Source organism: Dermacentor albipictus, chromosome 1, assembly GCF_038994185.2.
Source record: "Dermacentor albipictus isolate Rhodes 1998 colony chromosome 1, USDA_Dalb.pri_finalv2, whole genome shotgun sequence".
In the NCBI taxonomy this organism is placed as follows: Eukaryota; Metazoa; Arthropoda; class Arachnida; order Ixodida; family Ixodidae; genus Dermacentor; species Dermacentor albipictus.
The window spans coordinates 74,737,639-74,760,050 of record NC_091821.1 but is presented as its reverse complement, the minus strand read 5'-3'; the positions used below and the strand labels follow the sequence as shown (position 1 = coordinate 74,760,050).

Below are 22,412 nucleotides of genomic sequence, written 5' to 3'. Positions count from 1 at the left end.
CGTTTTCAGCCGCGAATGAGCTCGGCACAAGCGCTGGCTGGGTCGCGCGTTCGTCGTACACGGTGCTGCAATGTCAGGCGCTCGAAAAGAAACGCCACCATCACCAGGGCTATGTACCGCGGGGGGAGAACAGAAAAAAAAAAAAGCGAACCTTCATGGGACTTGTAAGGATGACTTTGAGGATGGGGAACGCGAGCACAAGGCGTCATCTTTGTTGGTTGGCTTGGCGTCGCCATCGCCGCCTGTAATCAGACGCCGGAGTTCAGTACTGCGCCTCTTTTCGACCCTCGGAGCGCGACGCATCATCCTCCGCACTACGATGGTCTGGGCGGTCGCGTCGGGAACTTTTTCGGGGTGAATATGCACCCACGTCGCAGCTCAGACGTCGGGCGGCGAACGTCCTGCGCACATTCGTCGCGCTCCAGCAGGTACCGCGCCTGGCTAAGCAGACTCCCGAGCCAAAACTGCTGCATGGGACGCCTGGCGCTACGCGTATTCGCAGAAACGTTATTTTACCACTGGGAGGGCGGATCGTCGTTGCTTGGTCAAAAAAAAAAAAAGTTAGCAGTTTCGACTTTTAAGAACGAAAAGGTAACGGTGAAGCGGGCAAACTGTCGAAACAGCCGTTCGCGATTCCTCTTTTTTCTTTTGGCCCAAAGACCAAGCCAATTTACTTTTGCATGTTTTGTTTGTTTTCTTGTGTTGTTTCTGTCTCAAAACAATTTCTCATCTTTCCGTCCTCTTGCTATATATACATTTTCCACCGCTGTGGTCTTGTACTTCACGCTCCTTATTGGCCCGAAATATTCGTTCCACATGGCCTGCTGAAAACTTATTTCGTAATAATAATAATAATAATAATAATAATAATAATAATAATAATAATAATAATAATAATAATAATAATGTTTATTCCCACCAAGAATGCACAACAGCACGAACAGGCCTGTCTAATTGTCTCAGTTGTCTTGTAGGACTGTGCCTATGAACATGATACACATGGTGAAAGAAATACATAAGTTGATGAGACTTGTAAAACAAAGAAAAGAAAATGAATGGCAAGAAATGGAAAAGAAAAACAAGATAACATTTGGTTATTCTACTTAAAACAAAGGCAATTGAAGAAGTAAATATTATGATGCCAAAATGTTCTGGAAGTTAATTTCACCATAGCTCCTTCAATAATTCTTTCAGCGTGCTTTTTGAAGCCGCGTTAAAGATTTAATCCGGTAACTTATTAAAGATGTCCGGCACATATCCACAGCGTCTGGCCGCACCATACCTTGTGGCTGAACGAGGACCTACATAACGGACGTCTTTTCGAAGTTCCCTTGTGGCGGCATTTTTTTGTTTGAATGTGAAATTCCAATAATGTTTGACGACAACTGTTTCTATCAGCAATCATCGAAAGTTTGATAGACCAAGTTCACGGAAGGTATTTGCAGCTGCTACTATTGGGGAATTGTAGGCAAGATTTTTAAGAATACTTTTTATAATCCTGTCTACCCTGCATCTCCAACGATGCGAACAGAAGCCGAAGACTGTAATGCCGTATCTCAACACACCGTAACACAATGCATGTACAATATATTTTTTTTTACGCACTGGGGTGCAAAGCTTTTGATATTAAACAACAGCCAAGCGACTTACCTCAGTTTTGGAACAAATAAGTGATAAGTGATGTTGCCAAGATAAATTACTATCAAAAGATATTCCAAGATATTTAATACAATCCGCGCGTGGAATAGGCACACATTTACAAGAAACACAGTTCGAGTTATGTAAATAGAGAGGTATGTTAATTACAGTAGTTACAAACAAGTTGTGTTTCTTCGGCATTGGCAACAATTGCGTTGTTAGTGAACCAAAGCATTTCATTGTACACGTCGTTTTGCACCATTTCAGGGGATGTTACAAAAGAAAGATGTTATGCCAATAACACAGTGTGGTCAGCATACTGGAACACCAAACATTTTGAAATTGCCAACAGAAAGTTATTAATGCAGATGTTAAACAATAATGGCGACAAAATGGACCCTTGAGGAACTCCAGCATTCAGCGACAGCTTAGAACTAAAAACACCCTTATCATCGGTAGCGACCACTTGAAATCGGTTGTTCAAGTAATTGTCAAGAATGTTTTAAAAAGGACCACGAAATCCCCCAAAATACAGCTTATTTATCAAGATTTGAAGATTCAGGCTATCAAACGCTATCGCTACTTCGAAGAACAGTGCACACGTAAAAAGATTCTGATCGAATGCCACGAACAGTTCATCTGAATAATAATAATAATAATAATAATAATAATAATAATAATAATAATAATAATAATAATAATAATAATCGAACAGATCCGTGAGATTTCATGTAGAGGCCCAGCAGCCAGTTTTGTTTTATTCACGTGGTTTCTGCGGTGTGAATCATCTCGGTAACCTGGGCCCGCATTCACTAAAAGCTGTTACGATGCAACTGTACGGATTAGAAAATTGTGTGTGTGTGTGTGTGTGTGTGTGTGTGTGTGTATGTATGTGAGAGAGAGAGAGAGAGAGAGAGAGAGAGAGAGAGAGGCGACTTGCGCCAGTGTTCAAATCACATGGAGCTATCGATGTTCATCTGTGGTCTGTGTAAACGTCAGCAGCAAGCCCCCGACCGCAGGTAATCAGAGGGCGCCTATGTAACATCTGGTTTAGGTAACATTCAAGTGCATGTGCGTTGTACACGAGAAACGTCTTGAGTGAAGGTACATACATGCCAAGACCTGCTTTCAGTTCATCGAACGAGGCAGAGAAGAGCGCCGAAGCTTTTCGGAAATCAATAATGCGACACCAATTAGGAATGTTATAACCTATGCTGGAATTCAATAAATTGCGCTTCTAATGAGCGGGGTGGGGTTTCGGTAAGACAGAAAAGGGCACAAAACAGAAAGTTCCGCCCCCGTGTCCTCGGGGCGTCACGACACGTTGACACCGTATTCTTGGGACTACAGTTACTAGTTGATTGACTGACAACCATTATTCAACCTAGTGGTTATTGATAACCTCTTTTTCGAAACACAAACAGCCTTAATATGCGAAATTGGTTTGAGATCCGCGATGACATAGTAACGTACCGGAAATGCGGTTCAAGTTGCGAAGCTTTGCTCTTAATTTTTTTTTTTAGTAATAACCAATACTCACAAGGACGCATTTATGATTCATGGTATTCACGATGTTTGTGATTAGGTGTTCCGTGTTCCAAATACGTGTATAGTTATTATTTTATTGAGTCTCCTTTATAGCAGAAGCATGTAGCTACCATGATCTCACACCATAATCGTAATAATCATAATAACGTGCAAAGTAATCACAGTCAGGCACGTTCGTGCCGCAGTGCCGTCCTGAGGGCCGTTTCGCATTCGTCTATACACGTGAAGTAATGCTTCTTCGAAAGTGTCACCCTCGTCCGTTACTCGCGTGGGCAGAGTTTGAAAAAACAGCAAAAGAAAGAAGTGGAGGAAACACACTGTCGGCAGCGTCGAGCACATTCCCGGGAACGCGCGCCTGAGTTACATCCCGGCTTCTATTTTACGCACACCTTCAAAATTAACAAAAATAGAACAACGTATAAGAGACCGACCGCATTGAAGAAGCCGTAAACGGGGGACATTCATGCGGCGGCGCGCGAACGTTCGTTTCGCACGATGATCCGGACGCCGCCGTCAGAGCCGGCGGCCCAGCGCGGACGCGAAATGCTGCGCGCTCCCCGCGTCTTATCTCACCGAACGCATCTCCACACCCGAAATATTCGCGTCCCGAGAATTCGCCCGCTGCGCCACCCGCGTGATGGCGAAGAAGGGCGACGGCTCGTGCGGAGATCGCGCGCACGGTTCGCGAGGCGCCCGCTTTAGCAACATATTCGGCCATGCGCGCGCTATTCGGCACCGCGTAAAAATGGAGCGCGATGACAAAATGCGCCCCGAGTGCGGGTCCAGCGTCGCCGCGCGGCCAGGGGCCGCCGGCGGCGAGCGCCGGAGCGAGACGCTGTTCTATCTCGCGTCGACATCGCCTGATGCGATGTTGCAACTGCGTGCGCCGCCAGCCGCCGCTCGGGGGTGAAACCGCGCAGGTACGCACAGGCGCGCGCGCGCTCTCTTCAGCGCCCGTGCGCTGACGCAATCGCGCAATATAGCTCTGCTCGAGGCGGACGAGACTTCGCGCATGTATACGGAGGTACAGTGTACGCGATATGCGGGGTGCAACGTACTGTGAAACACGGTTCGCCGACGAGAATAACTGCGACGCGGCCGCGCTAGATACGTATAGCGGCCCGAAACTTTCACTGCGCCGAGCGGGCCCTATTTCACTGGAGGGAAAAGGCGGCCGCTTTCAATCTCGTAACAAGACGCGACACGAATGCGCAGGAATGTCTCACTCCGTGAATCCGCGAGAAGGAGCGCATAGGCCGAAAGGAGGCTGGCGCGAATGTATACTTGCTTGAGAAATTTGGACGAAAGTGTAGTGCCATTTTTTTCCCCGTTATTTGACATGCGGTGGGCGTTACTGGTTGCTTTCTATTTGCAGGCTATACAAATCTCCCAATATGTAATCCTTACCGTCATGGTGCTGTTGGGTTTCAGAACATTCGTGTTTGCTGCTGGCAGCAGCGAACGACACTGTATGATCGCGCAATGCTGAAATCGCAAGAGTTATTGTTTACTGAGGAGGCACCCAGCTTATTGGAAACAGATGGGCTGTCATTCGCAAACCAAACCTGACCGTATTCAGGTCCCCACCTTTCTCTTATACTTGTATTCTTACAGGCAAGCGGGCTTTAGTTTGACTCTGGGAGCTTGACCTGATAACAGCCATTTTCGCAGTGCTATTACCAACATTAAATCATTCCGTTTTTTTTTTTTACAAATGGAAAGCTTTTTTGAAAGCTACGGCGTGTAACGGGAACGATCTGTACCCTTCGTTTAACGACGGTATCCACTGCCACTCGCGTTACTGGCTCATACGGTGTGGACGAGATCTGGCTTCACATATAGCCGCTTGTAAAATCACTTACACCGCACTCGCGACGGGCGGGAGTTGCGAGACCACGTGCGGCCATTTGTTTGCGTATTTCGCCCGCTGGCTCAGCACGAAGTCCACGTGCTGGCAACGTGCGACCCCGCAGTTCGAGACAAAGCGTTCGCGAATCGGCGCCAAAGCCTGGCGGCGTCGAATGCTGCCTCTGCGGGGAGCGCCCGCGGTTTCGTGCCAACGCGAACGCACAGTCACGACAGAACCACTCCTACCGTACGCTCCACCCCCCACCCCCTTCCCCCACCCTCCCCTCCTCCGCTGCCTGTCCGTCCCCGCCAGGTGGCCCCAGGGTGCGAATCCGACCGGCGGGAAAATAAACACCGGCCCGTGGACCCCGTCCGAAATCGTAAAGCGGCCGCGCTTAGGAACATAAACGCTCACGCGCCGCCTTGGTCGGGCCCATAGCCTCACCCAATTGTTTTACTGCTGGCACGCATCGCTTTCTTAGCTGCAGAGCTAATTACATGCAGCATCACCGAAAGTGAGCTTCGCGTTAGGGAAGAAGAAAGCGAGGACGCGACGATAATGTATAATGTTTTAGCCATTCCATGTTTCTCGTATCAGCGCTGCCTTGAATCTGCTCCCTTTTGCCAAACTGAAAGATTTACCGTACATACTCTAACACGGCAACATCTGTAGAGCGGTGCGCGTTTTCACATCACTGTAGGCAATCGGCAGTCTTTGCTGTAGACTTACCAAATAAATACCTATATTCTCTATTTGACAGAAATTCGCCAGAAACAAGGCTAATATGTGGCCTAAACAAACCTGCAGCCTCAAGTTTACATAGAACGGAGTAAAATATCCAACAACCATCAGTTTGCATGCAACTGCGGCGCCTGTTCTCGTATTACAGCATGTATATAATATGACGCGTGGCGCTGAAGTTAAGCGCATATTTCCTCTGCAATGATCCCCAGCAACAACAACAACAACAACAACAACAACAACAACAACAACAACAACAACAACAACAACAAAACCAAGTTGACCAAACCGCGTGGCTCTTGGCATTGCATACGGCAAATAGTGCCTCTTATCTATCAGAACGTGAAAATGTGGACCTTAATCAAACTTACCGTCATAAGCTAGGGAACTAGGTGAGCTGGTTTCGTGTTTGGGCTTACCGTGTTCAGAGTGTAGGGTCATGCGGTTGTCTGTGAGTTGATGGGGCATGGCCAAACCTATTTAATTAACGCGAATGGCTCCAACGCCACCAAGAAAGCGAACTATGTTTCCAATTTGTCGTTTTTCCACGGAGGCGAACTCGCGAGCCTTGACAAATGGACAAGCATTCGAGATCACCGAGTACTCTCCGACAGTCTTCTTTGTAAACGGGCGCTGCGCTGCACGCAACTGCTCTCAGGATGCGTATAATTTAGCTTGGCACGCTGGGGCAACGCTGGCTTACTGCTGGAGCGACCCGTCACTGTTTCGCCGGCACGATTTGTGGCGCGAAGTTTTTCGTTTCGAGACGAACGCCTCTGTTTATTCTTGGCCGCGCCGGGTTGGAGATGAATGCCGCCCGGCCGTCGCTGGATGTGGCCTCGCGGAAAGGCGGGGATAAACGGCAGCGAGTGGAGGAGATTAGGAGAGGGCGATGCGGTACGGGAAGCCAGTGGTCGTAAAACGTTCTGTGCGGTGCCGACGATGAGTTGACGGATGCCAAAAATCTGGTGTTTCGATGGCCCGCTTGCCAGTTCTTCTCAGCCTTGCTTCCAAGGGAGAAAGAGGCAGGACTCAAAAACAAGGAGAAAGGCAGTGCGCTCGTTGATAGGCGGAGAAGGTGAGGCTCTACCACGCGAAAAGTCGATAAAAGTCTTCGGAGACCACAGCGGCTCGTAAATAACAGATAATTGCCTTCTGCGTTCCGACGAAGTTGACCTCAGGCGCCACCGGGTTAATATTATTTGCAGCCGCCATAGTGGTCGCTACACTACCGCGCCGTTCGCATAAAACGGAGAACAGAAGAGTGACGAAAGAAGAAAGTAAAGGAAGCTGCTCTACAGGCAACGCTTTTCAACTGTGAACTAAGACTCGCGAACTCACATTGCGTTCGCGGTGATCGCGTTCGCGCCACCGTTTGCCCGCATGAGTAGAACAACGCGTTCTTTACACTCGGTACGCCGATGCAGTTAAAAACAAGCTGGTCGTCGGCGGCTACGAAACGAGAACTTGGCGTTAAGCGTATGCGCAACTCGCCTGTTTCTGAACCATATGATTCAGCCGCTGTGCACGTTCATCTAAAGACAGTGCCTACAGCAACGCAGTGACCGAAAAAACCAGCGCTAAGCATCTCGCTTGCGCCTGCTAGCAGGACCCCGATACATTAGCGTCCCCGACGCACCTAAGTTTGTCCACGGCGCTTGCCACATAGGAGGCGTATAGCCGCGCGTGTAGAGCAAGGCACACGCGCACGCACTGACACCATAGACAGACACGGCATGCACTGACAAGCGCCGCAGGGAAGTGGTTCGCAGTGGCTGTTTATGGCGGGCAGGCGCCGGAGCATCTGTATAATGACCCCGGCGGATAGCTCCATCTGCGGCCCCTCCACTCCCCGCGTTCGATTAATCCTAAATCCAGGGCTATCCCCGCGGCTCTCACTCCCATGCCGCGGCGGCCTCTCGGTTCTTCTTTTTCTCTTGTACCACCTCCTCCCGACTCTCGCCCCCTTTTCTTTTTCTTTCTTGGCAAACGCTGACGTAAAACGAGACTGGTTTCACCTCTTCGCCTCTTCGGGATCAAAGTAGCCTCGTAGTTCCCACCGAGTGCCGCATTTTACGTGCCATACTTCCGTCGCTTGTCCTTGCTTTTCTGGCGTCTCGTCACTTTAGTGAGCAAGCGTTGTCAGTGCTCTTAGATGGGTTGTAACAAAATTTTTGCAGGCGAGAACTGTGTGCTTCAAAACTTCAAAAGAGTAGATGCATCAGGGGTACAACGAGAGATAGAAAGAGAGGGTGAGCGTTCTTGGTGGAAATGTGACGTCACTTGCGTCGTGCAATGAGGTATGGCGGAAAAAAATTGGAAAAAGGCCAGAATATTGTTCGTCCGATGTCCTCGCTTATCGTGTCTGGCACAGACGATGATCGAAAAGACGCTAACTGTTGTTACACATGCGATACCTATAAAGAAGCAACTAACGGAGTTGGCGTGGCACTTGTGACTTCCTTACTATGCTGTATACTTAGTTTTAATAGCTGAAGGGCCGCGTGAGGGACATGATGGTTAAAATTTTACTGAGTAAGAAGTGGAAGATAGAGACGATACGAATTCTGCATTTAAAGAAAGGTGCCAGCAGGAGAGAATGGGTGATTCTCCACCGAATTTACATTACAATATGTGCTACCATTTGTCCCAGAGAAATGCTTTCAGGATGCGTAAGTATTTCATAAGTGTAAGTCGACGTAGCCTGCTACCATGGCTGTTTCCGAACCATTTTGTAGTTCCGTCGTATCGGTACTGCTTCCGTAGACTGAGCGTGACGACTGCGAACGCCTTCAGAGCGTTGAAATGTAGGAGGAGCAATAGGGCCACTCTCAAATACGGCGCGTACACTTTCGCTGAAGGCAGGGCAAGTATACGCCGGCTGACTTACTGCTAGGTTCTCTATAGCCCGGTTTCGGAGTGCGCGAGCGGGCCGCATCTTCTACGCCGGTAAACGTGGCACCTCGGACTGAGGCGGTGACGAAGAGCCCAAGTGCGCTGGGGAGCGACCTAATTGGGACCTCGGGAGTTGGGGAGAACCGGACCAGTGCCGCACAGCTGAACCCCACCCGGAGGTTCAAGCTCTCGCCGTGTGCCGCCTCGTTCGCAGCGGCCTCATTTCTCTGGCCGAACGGAATGCCAGCATGATCGGAAAGGACGAACTGCCTTGCACGACGGGCGCAGGCGCGAGGCACGGTGTCTGCAGCGAAGACGGGCGATATAGAACGCATCAGTTGTTCAGGTGCGCCGACCAGCTGGGCCTTTCAGTCTGAGGACACACATACACACACAAAAAGACACTTGCGTTTCAATCTCGCTTCCGATGAGATTGGTCTGTCCAGAAAGAACGACACGGTTGTCTGCCGCGGTTCGTATGACCAAGTTCTGCCGTAGGTCCGTTCGGCACTCAAGTGTTGACGCGAAGCTTCGAGCGCAGAACCGCCGAGAAGAGACGCAACTTCGCTCCAAATCGATCAAGAAGCCGCATTCTCTGCGGACCACTTTCGCTGATATCGCTTTCTGTTCGCTTCAAATGGCGGAACCAGCGGAGGCGGCTGCGACAAAAGTGACTTGCCCGCGGGCACACTTCACGTCAGCGCTATACGTGTGTGCCTTCGCAGCGCAAATTCCCAGAATAGGGATATGGTGGGCAGGGTCGGGAAATGGACGACTTGCTTTCAGTGTGCTAGTAACGGTTCGGCCTGGACATTGCGTCATGCACGGCTGAATATATCGCATAGAGTATCTGTCTGATATTACGTATAATTTGTTTTAAACTTCTCGCTTTACATTCACGCGTTCAGGTTTCTGGGATATAATCGTCGTACATTCGTCTGCGCAGTGTCACAAACATCAAAACAAGTAGAAAAAAGCATATGAAATTTTCACTTCCAAGCATCGATTATGTGAAACTATATTGGGGACAGTGAGGGAGCCTTTAGAATTGCCGATTTACGAAAAGGGCTGCAATAAAGCTACCGCTTTAATTGCCGACCACGGTACGTACGTCTCAGATTGTGCGACTCCTTAGCCACCACTCCTCTCCGTGACGGGTGACGTGAAAGCCGTGAAGAACAAAGAGCTCCTAAAATAACTAAAATAACTAGTTTATGCACACTACCTGCCCGAACTATGGCGGATGAAATAAAGGACTGCAACTGTTGCGTTGTCGGTATCAATAAAGTCGGCTGGTGCAATGGTAGTTGTAAGTCCTTTTGTTTATTCACTCGCAATAGAAACGCATACATGCATGGCTCTTTTTCCCTCCTTTCCTGCCATAAATTGTATTGAAAAATCACATTAAAACAGCAAGAGAAACTCATACCTTTGTCGCGGAGCAGTAACTTATGCCCCCTTGTTTAAAAGCAGGGTTGCGCGTAAGAGGACGACGGGAAACAAAAGAACAGTGCTCCCGCGATGTCGTCCGACATTTTGCTGACGAGGAAGCACACAATAAAAAAAAGCATTACTGGGTGTATGAAGTTGTACAGTGTTGTCAAGCAACGCAGAACAAGGAGAAGGTGCAGGGGATGTCGTGCTGCGCCAAGGCAAGATTCCTAGTGACAGTTTTCCATTATTTATATCCCCCAGCAGGTTCAAATCAATGCCGAAAGAAGCAAGAACTAAAAAGAAGACAGACTGGAATCGAGAGGTTCGCGCTTCGCTATGAGTGGTGGAGCATTGATCACTCGCCAAAAGCGAAGCAAACAAGGAACAGGAGGAAAATGCATCTGAGACCGTCAAAACATTCTCGCTTTGGCTCTGTGAATTCTCTTCCATGGGCAAAGGACGCCCTCCAACCACGGTGTTGTACCCTATGTGAACTGAGCAAAATTCAACGTAGTTGAAACAATTCACGTTATTTATTCTGACACATTGTAGTCCATACATAGATGGCATCTCGGGAGCGTGTCGTTTAATGCACATTGACACAAGTAGAGCAGCGTGCCATAAAGAACACATTCGTCAGCCCTAACAGGATTTTTTTTCCTCTTCGCTTTAGCTGTATGTGACAAGGCCCAACTAATTGATGAAACCGAATGAGAAAGAATATTATGTACCTATATACGGGGTGATTGTTTTTAAGATTTACAGACTTTTTAAAAATCACCTGTCGCAGATAGCATGATTCTAGTCCTTTATCTGTATCATTCAATGAGGCTGACATTACTTGCAAGTGAAATGCGAATGCATAATCTACTAATAATGAAAAATTCACGAAATAACGTTTTAATTAGTCACTTTACGACAGATATTGCAATTTACGAATTCTAGCCAATGATATTGCAAGGCATATTCACTTGGAACGAATTTCGAGGATGGCACGGGCTCCTACATGTGCGCCATCAAACTGATGGTAAATATGCACTGTTGTTTATTTATTTATTTATTTATTTACAATACCCCTAAAGGCCCTCGAAGGAGGGTATTACATAAGGGGGGGGGGGCTACAAGAAGAAACACAAGTGTACATTCAGGTACAGCATACATAAAAAGAAAAAACATTTACAAGAGATTTTTTTTCCGCTCAACAAGGCAGTGTAGTTATCATATTGAATCAAGAAACCAGAAAAAAAAAAGAAAAAAGAGTAGAAACGTACATAAAAGCATCAGGAGCAAGCAACAACTCACAGAGCATCAAAAATATCAGGGAAACACACTTAAGAAAACACAACATTTTTAGCAGCACGTCACAGTAGTGCAACTTGTTTCCTTAAATTTGGCTATGTCAGTTTCCATGGCTATGTATGAGGGTAAATCGTTCCAATCGATGATAGTGCATGATACGAAGGATTGAGCGAAAGTTGATGACCGACACAAAATGAATTTCACTTTGTTAGGGTGATGGCGGCGAGGAAAGATAATCAGCGGTGACTGAAAAAAATCATCACGAAGTGAGGAGTGGTGGAAAATTTTATGAAATAGTGATAAGCGAGAATGTTTTCGACGAAGGCTCAAGGATTGCAAACCGGCACGTTTCTTTAAAGATGCAACGCTGGTGAATGTTGAATAATCTGAAAAAATAAATCGAGCAGCACGGTTCTGCAGGGCTTCAAGGTTAGAGGCTAGATATACCTGATGGGGATCCCAAATTGTCGCAGCATATTCAATTTTCGGGCGAATGATTGTGATATATGCCTGTTTTCGTACGAGTGGTGGCGCTTGCTTGAGGGTTCGTTTAACTATTCCAAGAGTACGGTTAGCAGCTGCCAGGGTTAAATTTATATGGTGATGCCACGTTAGGTCAGACTGGAAAGGAAGGCCAAGATATTTGTAGGAAGTGGAAGACTCAATCGTGCTGTTATTAATGAAGTAAGTGTATTCAATTCGATACTTTCGGCCGTTAAATGTCATTAACTTGGTTTTAGAGATATTAAGCGACATTAGCCATTTGGAGCACCATAAGATAATTGTATCAAGGTCAGATTGCAAGCATTGGCGATCGATATCAGAGGAAATTGTGCGGTAAGTTACGACATCATCGGCAAGGAGTAGAACCCAGGACGTTACGCAAGAAGGAAGATCGTTAACATATATTAAGGAAAGTAAAGGACCTAGCACGCTGCCCTGGGGGACACCGGAAGTAACGTGGGTAAAAGAAGAATTATAGTTGTTAGCGGAAGTAAACTGGAGCCTGGAGGAAAGAAAAGCTTTAACCCATACGTGGACGTTAGGGTGAATGTTTAGGCATCCAAGTTTGAGAAGTAATCTGTGGTGCGGAACGTGATCGAAAGCTTTGGAGATATCAAGTAAAACTGCATCTACTTGTAAACCAGTGTCAACGGATGAGTGTAAGTCATGAACAAACCCTGCAAGTTGTGTTTCACAAGAGTAGCCCTTGCGGAAACCGTGCTGATACTGGTATATTATGTCGTGGCTTTCTAAGTATTTGGCAATTTGGGAGTGAATGACATGTTCCATGGCCTTGCATATAGTACTTGTTAGCGAACTAGGTCTGTAGTTATCGGTTGTTCCACTTACTTTTTAACAAAACGCTACTCTATGCATTAAAGCACAAAAGTAACTGGAACGCTCATCTATTTCTTCGCAGACTTTGGCAATGAATATCTCGAAAGTGGTGTGATCCTGTAAATTCATCCGAAATGGTGGATACGCCTTGCAATGTCACCAGCTATAATATGTAAATTTCAATACATGCAATACAAACACTAATTAAAATGTTAATTAGTGTTTTAATTAGTTGGATATGTGGTTCGGTCTCTTGTGCGAGTAATGGCCCCGTCTTTGAATATTCCACCTCAAGGACTAGAATTCTGCTATCGGCCGCAGGTGACTTAAAAATTCCGTGAAACTTAAAAAGTGTCATCTGGTATAGCGTTTACTTGACAGCAAACGTTTTGAGACAGGGAGACGCGTGAAATAAAAAATTCCGCCCGGCTATACGCTTGGTGATCAATAAATATGAGGAATATGCTTGCAGAGATTGACTGAACTTTTAAACTATCTGGTGGAATCGCTGTCTCGTCCTCCGCACTTCGAAAACTTTCCCGGATGCACGTACGTTATAGGAGGACTTCTCTTTATGATTTTTTCTTGTTTCTTTTTTGTCGTTGTTTTACAACACACGCCTAACGATACTCTGTTCGCACTTTCTCAAAAAAAAAAAAAATGCCTCTTTCGGAAGCTCCGAGCAGTTCTCGAGGATGCGCGAGCGTAACGCAGCTGGACGGGGACGATGGATTTGACCGGTGATTCAAAACGCTCGCAGTTTGTGCCTTCCTAGCTGAAGGATTAGCCTCATAAAGGAAGCCAAGTTCGTTCACTCGACGTTGCGTAGTGTCTCGTCGCGCGTGGCCCACGCATTCACGGCCGTTTCTCGCACCCCACGTCGGCAAACTCCGCGCCTGATCAGCGGCGCATGGGCGCCGGCGCGCTCTCTCAATGACACGGGCGAGTGCAAGTGGCAGAGAGGGGGGGGGTCGCATTGAACTTGCAAAAGCTGGCGGTGCATAATGAGCCCCACGAGTGGCCATAAACGTCACGCGCTACGAGCCACCCGCCGCTGTCAGTGTGACTAAGTGTTTCCTGGCCGCGCCGCCTCTCTCGCAGATCTTCGAGGGCAACACCAACACGTACACGGAGGTGCGGCGCACCCTGGACCCGCCCGTGATCGCCTCCAAGGTGCGCGTGGTGCCCTACAGCAGCATCCTGCGCACGGTCTGCATGCGCATCGAGCTCTACGGCTGTCCCTGGACGCGTGAGTACACAGCCGCCACTTCGCTTCACTGCGTCCAGACCTCGCGCTGGCCGAGAGAGCAACACTCGAGGAACGCATTTCGAGGAAAATTTAATCCTGTATTATTGGACGATGTGTCACCGAATGGGCGGGAAAACAAAAACTAGAAACTATTTGATTTTGAAAAGTCCTTAAACACAAAAAAAATATATGGAGGAAAAAAAAAGCTCTCGGCATTATTCGCCGTTGTTTCCGTGGTTAAGAAATTGATGTGTGTAGCTTGCTTTGTAATCGTCACGAACACAAACCTGACGCCCTGAGCTATTAACAATTTAATAATCAATTTGAGGCAACTGAGCCGTAAGGTCGTCGTTTGAAGCTGCCCCGTGTGTCTGGAAAGTCGGACACAAATGTTCACGCAGTTTTTTCGCCAGTACCTGTTTTGCGGCAACGAGAGCTGTGAAAGTGAGCCGTCTGTGCCGTCAAGCCACGTCGGCAGCCTAGCAATCTCGTTTGGTACTCGTCTCTCTCTTCAATTACGCCAACCACCGTTACGAAGACCTTGAAGGTGTCACTGCAATTGTAACGAGAGCGGCAGTCTCGCTCGGCAGGAAGGAAAACGTCTTGGGCGGCAAACACCGCGCCGCTCAGATATCTACTTTATCTTTCTGCTCCCGGCCGCACAGTACTGTAGGAAGGGCAAATATATACACCTCGTATGCCGCTCTTGTTAGGGTGCCTAGCTCCGATCTCCAGCACAGGATTAGCGCACAGCGAACAACGCCCCCTTATGGGCACCCCCCTCCCCCCTCCCCGCCTTTTCTTTTTTTTTTCGACCCTCCCCGTCGTCGTTGGTAATCCGGGGGATTGTTCAAATTAAATTCCCCACGCATTCGGCACCCGGTCTCGCTTTCTTCTGGGCTTCCATGTCTCCTCCAGAGACAGAGCAAAATTAATTTGGAATCGTATCGCGGGAATGCGAGTACGTCGTGTAGCGGTATGGTACCGCTCACTGGCTTCTTTCTTCATGGGCGCCTTATAAGTGCGCAGGCACGCCCGATTTCGTTCCTCTTCATTGGTACGCTTTGGCTATGGTTCGCAGTAACGTTTGTATAGTTTATTTTCCCATTAAATATGTTAACTCGCGGTGTGTGTACTTGTCGTGTTTACTCCTTATCGCTCATGAGTTAGCCATGACTAAAATGTTTTTTTTTTTAAATTCTATTGGGCTTTCTCAACTCTCTGATTTGCAGCAATGGTTTTCTGTTACGTGCGATAGATATTTCGCAACCAAACCACGTGGCCGCTTTCCTGTAGTTCATCTGGTTCGGCTAGCCACTGTGCAAAATAAATCATATCGCGTTCATCTATTTCTGTAGAAAAACGCCAGTTGTCGACCATTTCAGGACATTGCGCTCATTTCACACAAATTCTTCCTGCGTTTGATCTGCGTTTATAGCTATTTCAATCACGTAGGTGTCTTCAGTAAAAAAGAAAAAAAAAGGGAAGAAAAGAGAAATTATGCATATCCTACGCATTGTGGCAATTGGTTTACCGAAGCTTTCACGAGCCAACGAGGCAAAATGGAGCATTGTACGGCAAAGAGGTCCCGCAGATTTCAGCGACGAACGCATCCTTGAGCCACCATGGTGGACCTTGCAGAGAAAGCGCAACATTTATTCAGCGTTAAAACGCTGTTCAATTACCCGACGTGCTTGACCTTGTATAAGCGTACCACAGCGCCACCGTACAATGAGACACGCGGCGAATTTTTGCCACGAATGCGCCCCTTAACTTCGGTCTTCGTCGTCAGCTAAGAGATCAGGAAGCGGTTGCTGCGGGGGCCGACGCGCCTAACGCGTCATGCGTCTCCAAGCTCTGGCTTGCACGAGGAAAATTCGTTCACGTGTTTTATTCCGCCTTTTTTAGGCATGCGTCCGTGGCGTAATGGTTAGAGCATCGGGCTTTTAACGTGATGGCGCTAAAGGCTCCGTGTCGCAGAAAATCCGGCGACCCGTGCCAGGCGCCCAGCGTCGGACGTCGCTACGGCAAAAAAGAATTTCGAACCACGCATACCCAACCACTCTTCTACCACCAAAGTTGCTCATACCTTGTCTTTCATTCTTTACAAAGTCGTTCCTGGGAATTTTGAGAACGGTAGCCCACAAACAAATGTAATGAAAAAAAAAACACCTACAGTGCATATCTTTTATGTTAGTTCTTCTCGGACCGAAATATTAAAAGTGCGGAACAACAACAGGAGATCGACCCACGCAAGAGGCCGCGTTTCTATCAGAAAGCTTGTCTTCGCGCAAAGGGTTCGCCGCCAGCGTTTCCCGGTAAACGTTACGGGTACATAAGCTCCAGTTGCCGGGAAGCATGAAAAGCAATCAGGGGTCTGTGCCTATGAATTTTTTTTTGTGTGTGTGTTCTGGGGGAACCAGCTTCGGAATCAGCCATCCGAAACGTAATTTCTTTATATATAGGTCATCCTCGAGGTCATATAAACGACCGGACAGAAACATAGTTAAAAACCGCGAAGTGAGGGAAAGAGCCAACGAAAGCTATCGCTCTGAAAAGGGTGAGTGATACATGACCGGTAGCTGAACATATTGAAAGTGGTAATGTAAGCACGGCGATCAACGGACCTGCGTTAATACGCATAACCGTCTCGGCTTGCAACCACCCAGAAAAAAAGAAAAAGAAAAATATGAGCAGTAGGGGAGCACAAACAGCGAAGCATAGATAATAATTTTACAGGCAACACGACGAAGTTTCTCGTTTAGCAAGAGCTAGGCAAGTCTGTTGCTGCGTGATTGACCGCAGCTCCGCATGAACTGGGAGCTCGTATAATTTGCTCCGCTCTGGCCCAAGTAAGGTGTTCATTAATGCAACCCACCGCGGGAAAGAAGTAAAGAAATAGCGGTACATGCACGCTGCCACGACACCTATACAGGATGCGTGTACGGCAAAAGTCATCGATTCGTGAAAGCCTTGACGAGGGACCTTCCACACGCGCGCGCGCCACACACGGCGGTGTTTTTGCCTGCATGCGCCGGGTACACCTCGCACCGTGGTGCGCTCTCGCGCTGTACGCTTCCCCGCCACCGTGGAACGGTGCGAAGCGTAATAAATCTGCAAGCTGAGGCGCGCGAGGTAAAAAAAGTAAAGAGGAAGAGTAAAAGCCGCACTTGCCTAGAGCTGCGTGCTCATTTTGGCGACGACGTTAGGCCTATATGAGCGCGCGATAGAGATGCATGGCGTAATGACTCGATAAGAATGTTACGGCGTCCGGCAATTAAGTCGACGGAGCGGGGAACGCCCCGAAAAAGGCGCCTTGATTAGCGGCGACCTCCGCGTGGCACAGCGAAGGAAAAGGTCGTTTCTGTTCGTGAATCTTTGCCCCCCTAATACGGAACAAGCCCCCTGCTCACTTGCCGCTCGCGCAGCGTGTTCAAGCGCGAAAGGCGCCGCGCTTCGCGGCTGCGACGGCGCTTACCGTGAGTCCCCTGTAGAATGAAGCGCCTTACAGAATGCGCGGGCCAATGCGTACAAAGCGGACTATGTTTCTCGTTAACCTATCTGCCTTTCTTCTGGCATGCTAAATTAGTGACCGAGGTCGGTATTCTCGGAGTGTTTCACACATGGCTTCAGTGGCACGCGCAGGAGAAAGACAAATTACGCTTAGGTATATTTTGCATGCAGGAACTGCTGCTGTTAGGTACTTTTTTTGTTATCAGATACACGCTTATAATTTATTATATTTTACATCGGCTGTCTCATGCGCACATTATGCGCACGGGTTTCTTGACATTCTCAACACGTGGTGTCTTGGCCGAAAACTTTTGTCTGTGTTACTCCCTTGTGAATGCACTGTGCAACATCGTAGAGCATTTGGTCGAAAGGAAGTTGCAAGCGCGGCTGTGTTTACAATCATCTCCAGACCCCGGCGGAGTTTGTTCGCTGTTTAGCGATTAAATTAAAGCCCGAGAAACTCGCGGATTGTCGTGGCTGTATGAAAGCTGAGGCGATGGCGCTATAGCATGGTCTCTAACATTTATAAGTTTCGGCTCACGAAGGCACAAATAATGTAACGTTTGAAGCTTGGCTTGGTAATGGTCTTAGCTTAACGGTAATGGTTTTAGCGAAATCAAAACAAGTCATGATATTATTCAACTTCCGAATGTCACGAGTTCTTATATTTGTTGCCTTAATATTTAATGCATGTGTTGTGACCAAATCAAACATGATCAGGTAGCACGTTGATACGTAACATTAATTACATGGGCTGCACTAAGTCCATAAAGCAGTTGTTTCTGTTTGAAAATAAATAAATAAATAAATAAATAAATAAATAAATAAATAAATAAATAAATAAATAAATAAATAAATAAACGAGAAAAAGAAAGCAGCGCTGTTTTGTTTGCTCCTCGGCAGGTGTCACACGGCTGTCACGACGGCCAATTCCGCCAGGTGACGCTTTGCGGCCGCCACTGCGTTCGCTTTCCAATTCTCGACGATCCTGCGCGCTTGGCCACTGCTAACGGTTCACCCGGCTTCTCGCAGCTTGCAGCCGGGGCGCGTATCGTTCTTCCAACCTCCTCTCGTCATCTCGGCGACCACGACGGAGAAATTGGGGGGGGCTGTCGCCGCGAGCGCTGTCTCGAATCAACAAAAGCTCGCGCGGCGCCGGCGCTCTCACGGCGGCCGGCCTGGTCCAGGAAAGCGCGCGCGCGAGCGTCGCCGAGATCTGTCGCGCCGTGGCCCCGACGCAGTCACCGCCACTGCTCGCTGCCGCCGACTGCTTCCGGGGTTCGTGTTTGCTCACGTGAGGCTCGCCATAGGTCCCCGCACTTCGTGAGAATCTCGGCTGCCGTGGGCTTTCATCCCAGCCTTGATGAACCGCGGCGCGCGCGCTTGAAATAGTTGGCGCCCGCTCACTCGCGCTGGTGGTGGGGGGGACCCTGTGACAGCGTAAACAAGAAAGCTCTCAACCCCTTGGGCAACGGTTGGCTGCTGCTGCTGCTGCTGCCGCCAGGAGCCACTTCCGCCGCTCAGCGACGTCTGCGACCGCTTTGCGCCAAGCCCTTGTTGCTGCGAGCGCGGCGGTTCACTGTATACAGTGTGGGGTGACAGACAGCCCAGAGAAGTGGCGGCATTTACGTCGATCGGCAATAAAACGCCTTTTCCGCAGGGGTTCAACGACCGATGGGAGATAAGCTCGCATGGCGCGCATCTATCCGACCAACTGATATGGTGGCCCACCACCCCGGCACCGACAAGTATATCACGCCGGCTAGCCTGGCGTGAAGAGGGTGGAACGCGGTGCAAGAATAACACGACGCGTCATATATCGGCCTCCGGGCACGCGGAACGCGCTCTCTCGCTCCATTGTACCTTGAGTCGCAGCGCAGAACAGAACCCAATGCCAGCGGCTCCTGCTCAAGCTTCCCGATGCGATCAGCTTCATAACACACCGTGCCTTTCATTTCCGTGCCCCTGCTTCCCATTTTACATGAAATCACGCGCGGCCTTTGTCTGAAAAGAAAAAAAGAAAAGAAGCCGATAGGAGAATCAGTGCGGCTGTGTTGTGGTTGCGTACTTCAGCCCTATTAGGAGTCATGGTGCTATGGAAAGCTATGGAGGTGTGGACGAGAATTTGCCTAACTGTATACTGACTTCAAAGATAACTGCGGATGCAACAGTAGATTAAGAAGGCGTCCCGGAGCCATATTCGGTCATGCGCGCAGTGGTTACGTTTCTTTTCACAATCACTGAACCTTTGCGAGCAAGGGCGCAAAGCATGCCTCTCTGCAGATTCCTATCTCAAGTCATTGCGCTGGCATGCGAGCCTTTCGTGGTTAAAAAATAAAGTGAAGCCATCGGCACTTCTGTGTTTTCCCTCCTCTCTAACTACGTTGCAGAGGTGCGCTGTCCCTTAACCTACCAAGAAAACAGCCCTGTAATGAAGTCTTGCTAACTATTCTTTCATTTAATTAACAGCTACCTGCTACCGCTGTTGTATCACCGGAAAAAAAATGAAGGAATTACCAAATTATCGTGATTAATTGGTGAGCCTGGAAAAGTTGTCGCGTGTCTCATGGAGAAGTAATGCCCAGGGGATGAAATAAGCATGCTCATTGAACTACCTCAGACATTTCTCGAGGGGACAGGTGTCTTAGAAGGACATATGTATTGGTGGAACTGCGGCAATCTTTGGTGGTCACTTCGCTGGCGTGAAAGTGAAGCCGATCACGCATGCTTTTGCTGGGGAACGGAGTTCAAAGGCCGTACTTATTACAGTTTATTGGGTCTTGGTTTTACGTTTGCAGAGGGAATCCTGTCCTACTCAATACCGCAAGGTGAGCGCCGAGGCACGGACGTCGACCTGTCCGACGCAACCTACGACGGCATCAAGGACGACAGCTACTTGCACGGCGGCCTCGGACAGCTCACCGACGGCGTCGCGGGCAGCGAAAACTTCAAGCTCGATGTTTCGGGATACGGCAAAGGTACATAAAATTAGTCCCTTAATGAGTGAACAGGAACATCCCATATTTGTAATCAGTACAGAGACAGGCCATGTGTCCGGCGTTTAGCCAATGAATGTGAGCACAATTAATCGAGTAGTGACTGTGTAGCCCCCTTTGTCCCGAAAACATTTATTGGCGGAAGTTTATAATTTTTGTGGCGCTTCCTTTCGCGCGCGCGCAAAAAAAAAAAAGAATGGAAGGAAAGAAAAGAAGAAGAAATGACAACTGTCATGATGCCGTGGAGGCTTCAGCGACTGCATAGTTTGGGGAAAAACCTGTTCACCATAATTAAAGTCGGCGTAGCTTCGCCGTTTTCAGTAAAGTCTGACATACACGGGCGGAAACCGGTCCTGATATTCAGAACGAAGGGTACGGTAGCTATTTAGACGACGATGTGCTGAAGACATTACTTTACCAGATGTTACGAGCTGTGGCAAGTGTAATTCGTTAATTATTTAAATAAATAAAGTAACGACAGAAAAAGAAAGAAAAGTAACTTGCTGTTGACAGCATCGCAGCTGTCTAGCCCACTCGGCTGATGGTCAGCAGTGGGGCGTAGGCAGGTAAAATGACATGAAGAGAGGATAGCAAAAAGGATAGAATAAAGAAAGTAACTATATACATATATACGACAAAGAGACTACAAGTAAGGGATATCCATAGATCGCTTGTGAAGTCACTTCATCGAAAGAGTTTGTCCCCCCGCTCCGCACACTGCGACTGCTTGGTCACGTAGAGCAGCGGGGTGTCTAGACGCACACTGTTTATTGAGCTGCCCTACGCGCGTGATTCGTACCGCATAGCTACAACTCCGCCTCGGCTCTGTCGACCGGCATCCCGTGCGAGAGGTAGCACCAGTTGCTCCCACGGTACCACGAAGCAGAGTAAACTAAAATAGCAGAGGTGGTTTCAAGCGCCATCTTCTCGCCGCAGCATTTAGACGGAAACGGTCCGGACAGGACCGGAGTGGGCTATTCTGATCCTTGCACGGTCTATTGCGCTTTGCAGATTTCCGATGAATAGCTTTGGTCATTAAATATTGCTTTAGAACAGTCGGAAAGCCACTGGTGCCGGGTATGATCCCGGCACCAGTGGCTTTTTTTTTTTTTTGTCAGCTGTGAAACTGTGAGTCCGGGGAAGGCGGGGGGGGAGAGGGGGCTCATGGGTTTCTAAAGTAACTTGTACATTTGTGCTACTTTCTCAATGCTCACTCTCTCCCTCTTTTCCTTTTTCTCTTCCTCTTTCCCTTACCCCAGTGTAGGGTAGCAAACTGGACGCTCGTCTTGTTCACCTCCCTGCCTTTCCTGTCATTGCTTTCTCTCTCTCTTTGTGCTGCTTTCTGCTGAATGAATTACTTCCCACTTTCATGCACTTTTCCTGCCTTGCGCAGGGTACGAGTGGGTCGGCTGGCGCAACGACTCGCTGCACTCTCAGCCACTCGAGCTGGTCTTCGAGTTCGACACGGTGCGAAACTTCTCGGCCGTGTTCCTGCACTGCAACAACATGCACACCCGCGACGTTCAGCCGTTTCGCGCGGCGCGACTCTCGTTCAGCGTGGGTGGAAAGCACTACCTGGGTGAACCGCAGCACTTCAACCTGATGCCGGGTCTGTTCAACGAGAAGACACGCAACGTCACCATCCGGCTGCACAACCACGTGGGTCGCTTCGTCAAGCTACAGCTTGAGTTCGCCGCCAAGTGGCTGCTCCTCAGCGAGGTCTCCTTTACCTCCGGTAAGAAATCCTTCCTCCCGCCCTTAATGGCGAAGCTGCCTGACCACACTCATTTGTCGATATTGCCGGCTAGCTTCAGAAGCAGGCTGCACACTACATAGACACCTTGAAAGGCACGACTTTTGAACAGGCGAAGGTCGCAGGCTCTCGAGTAGACAAACTGTGAGCCGCGAA

General features: G+C 48.5%; 1 protein-coding gene across 3 annotated transcripts in view; it reads left to right on the top strand.

Moving 5' to 3' along the window:
* Ddr (discoidin domain-containing receptor 2) overlaps positions 1 to 22,412 on the top strand; it is a 283,107-nt gene that overhangs the window by 247,400 nt on the left and 13,295 nt on the right. For all 3 annotated transcript variants that reach the window (XM_065434481.2, XM_070522397.1, XM_065434482.1), the window contains exons 5-7: positions 13,847 to 13,994; positions 20,306 to 20,485; positions 21,897 to 22,238. In XM_065434481.2, the coding sequence (XP_065290553.1) occupies positions 13,847 to 13,994; positions 20,306 to 20,485; positions 21,897 to 22,238 (670 nt within the window). The remainder of the gene's footprint in view (positions 1 to 13,846; positions 13,995 to 20,305; positions 20,486 to 21,896; positions 22,239 to 22,412) is intronic.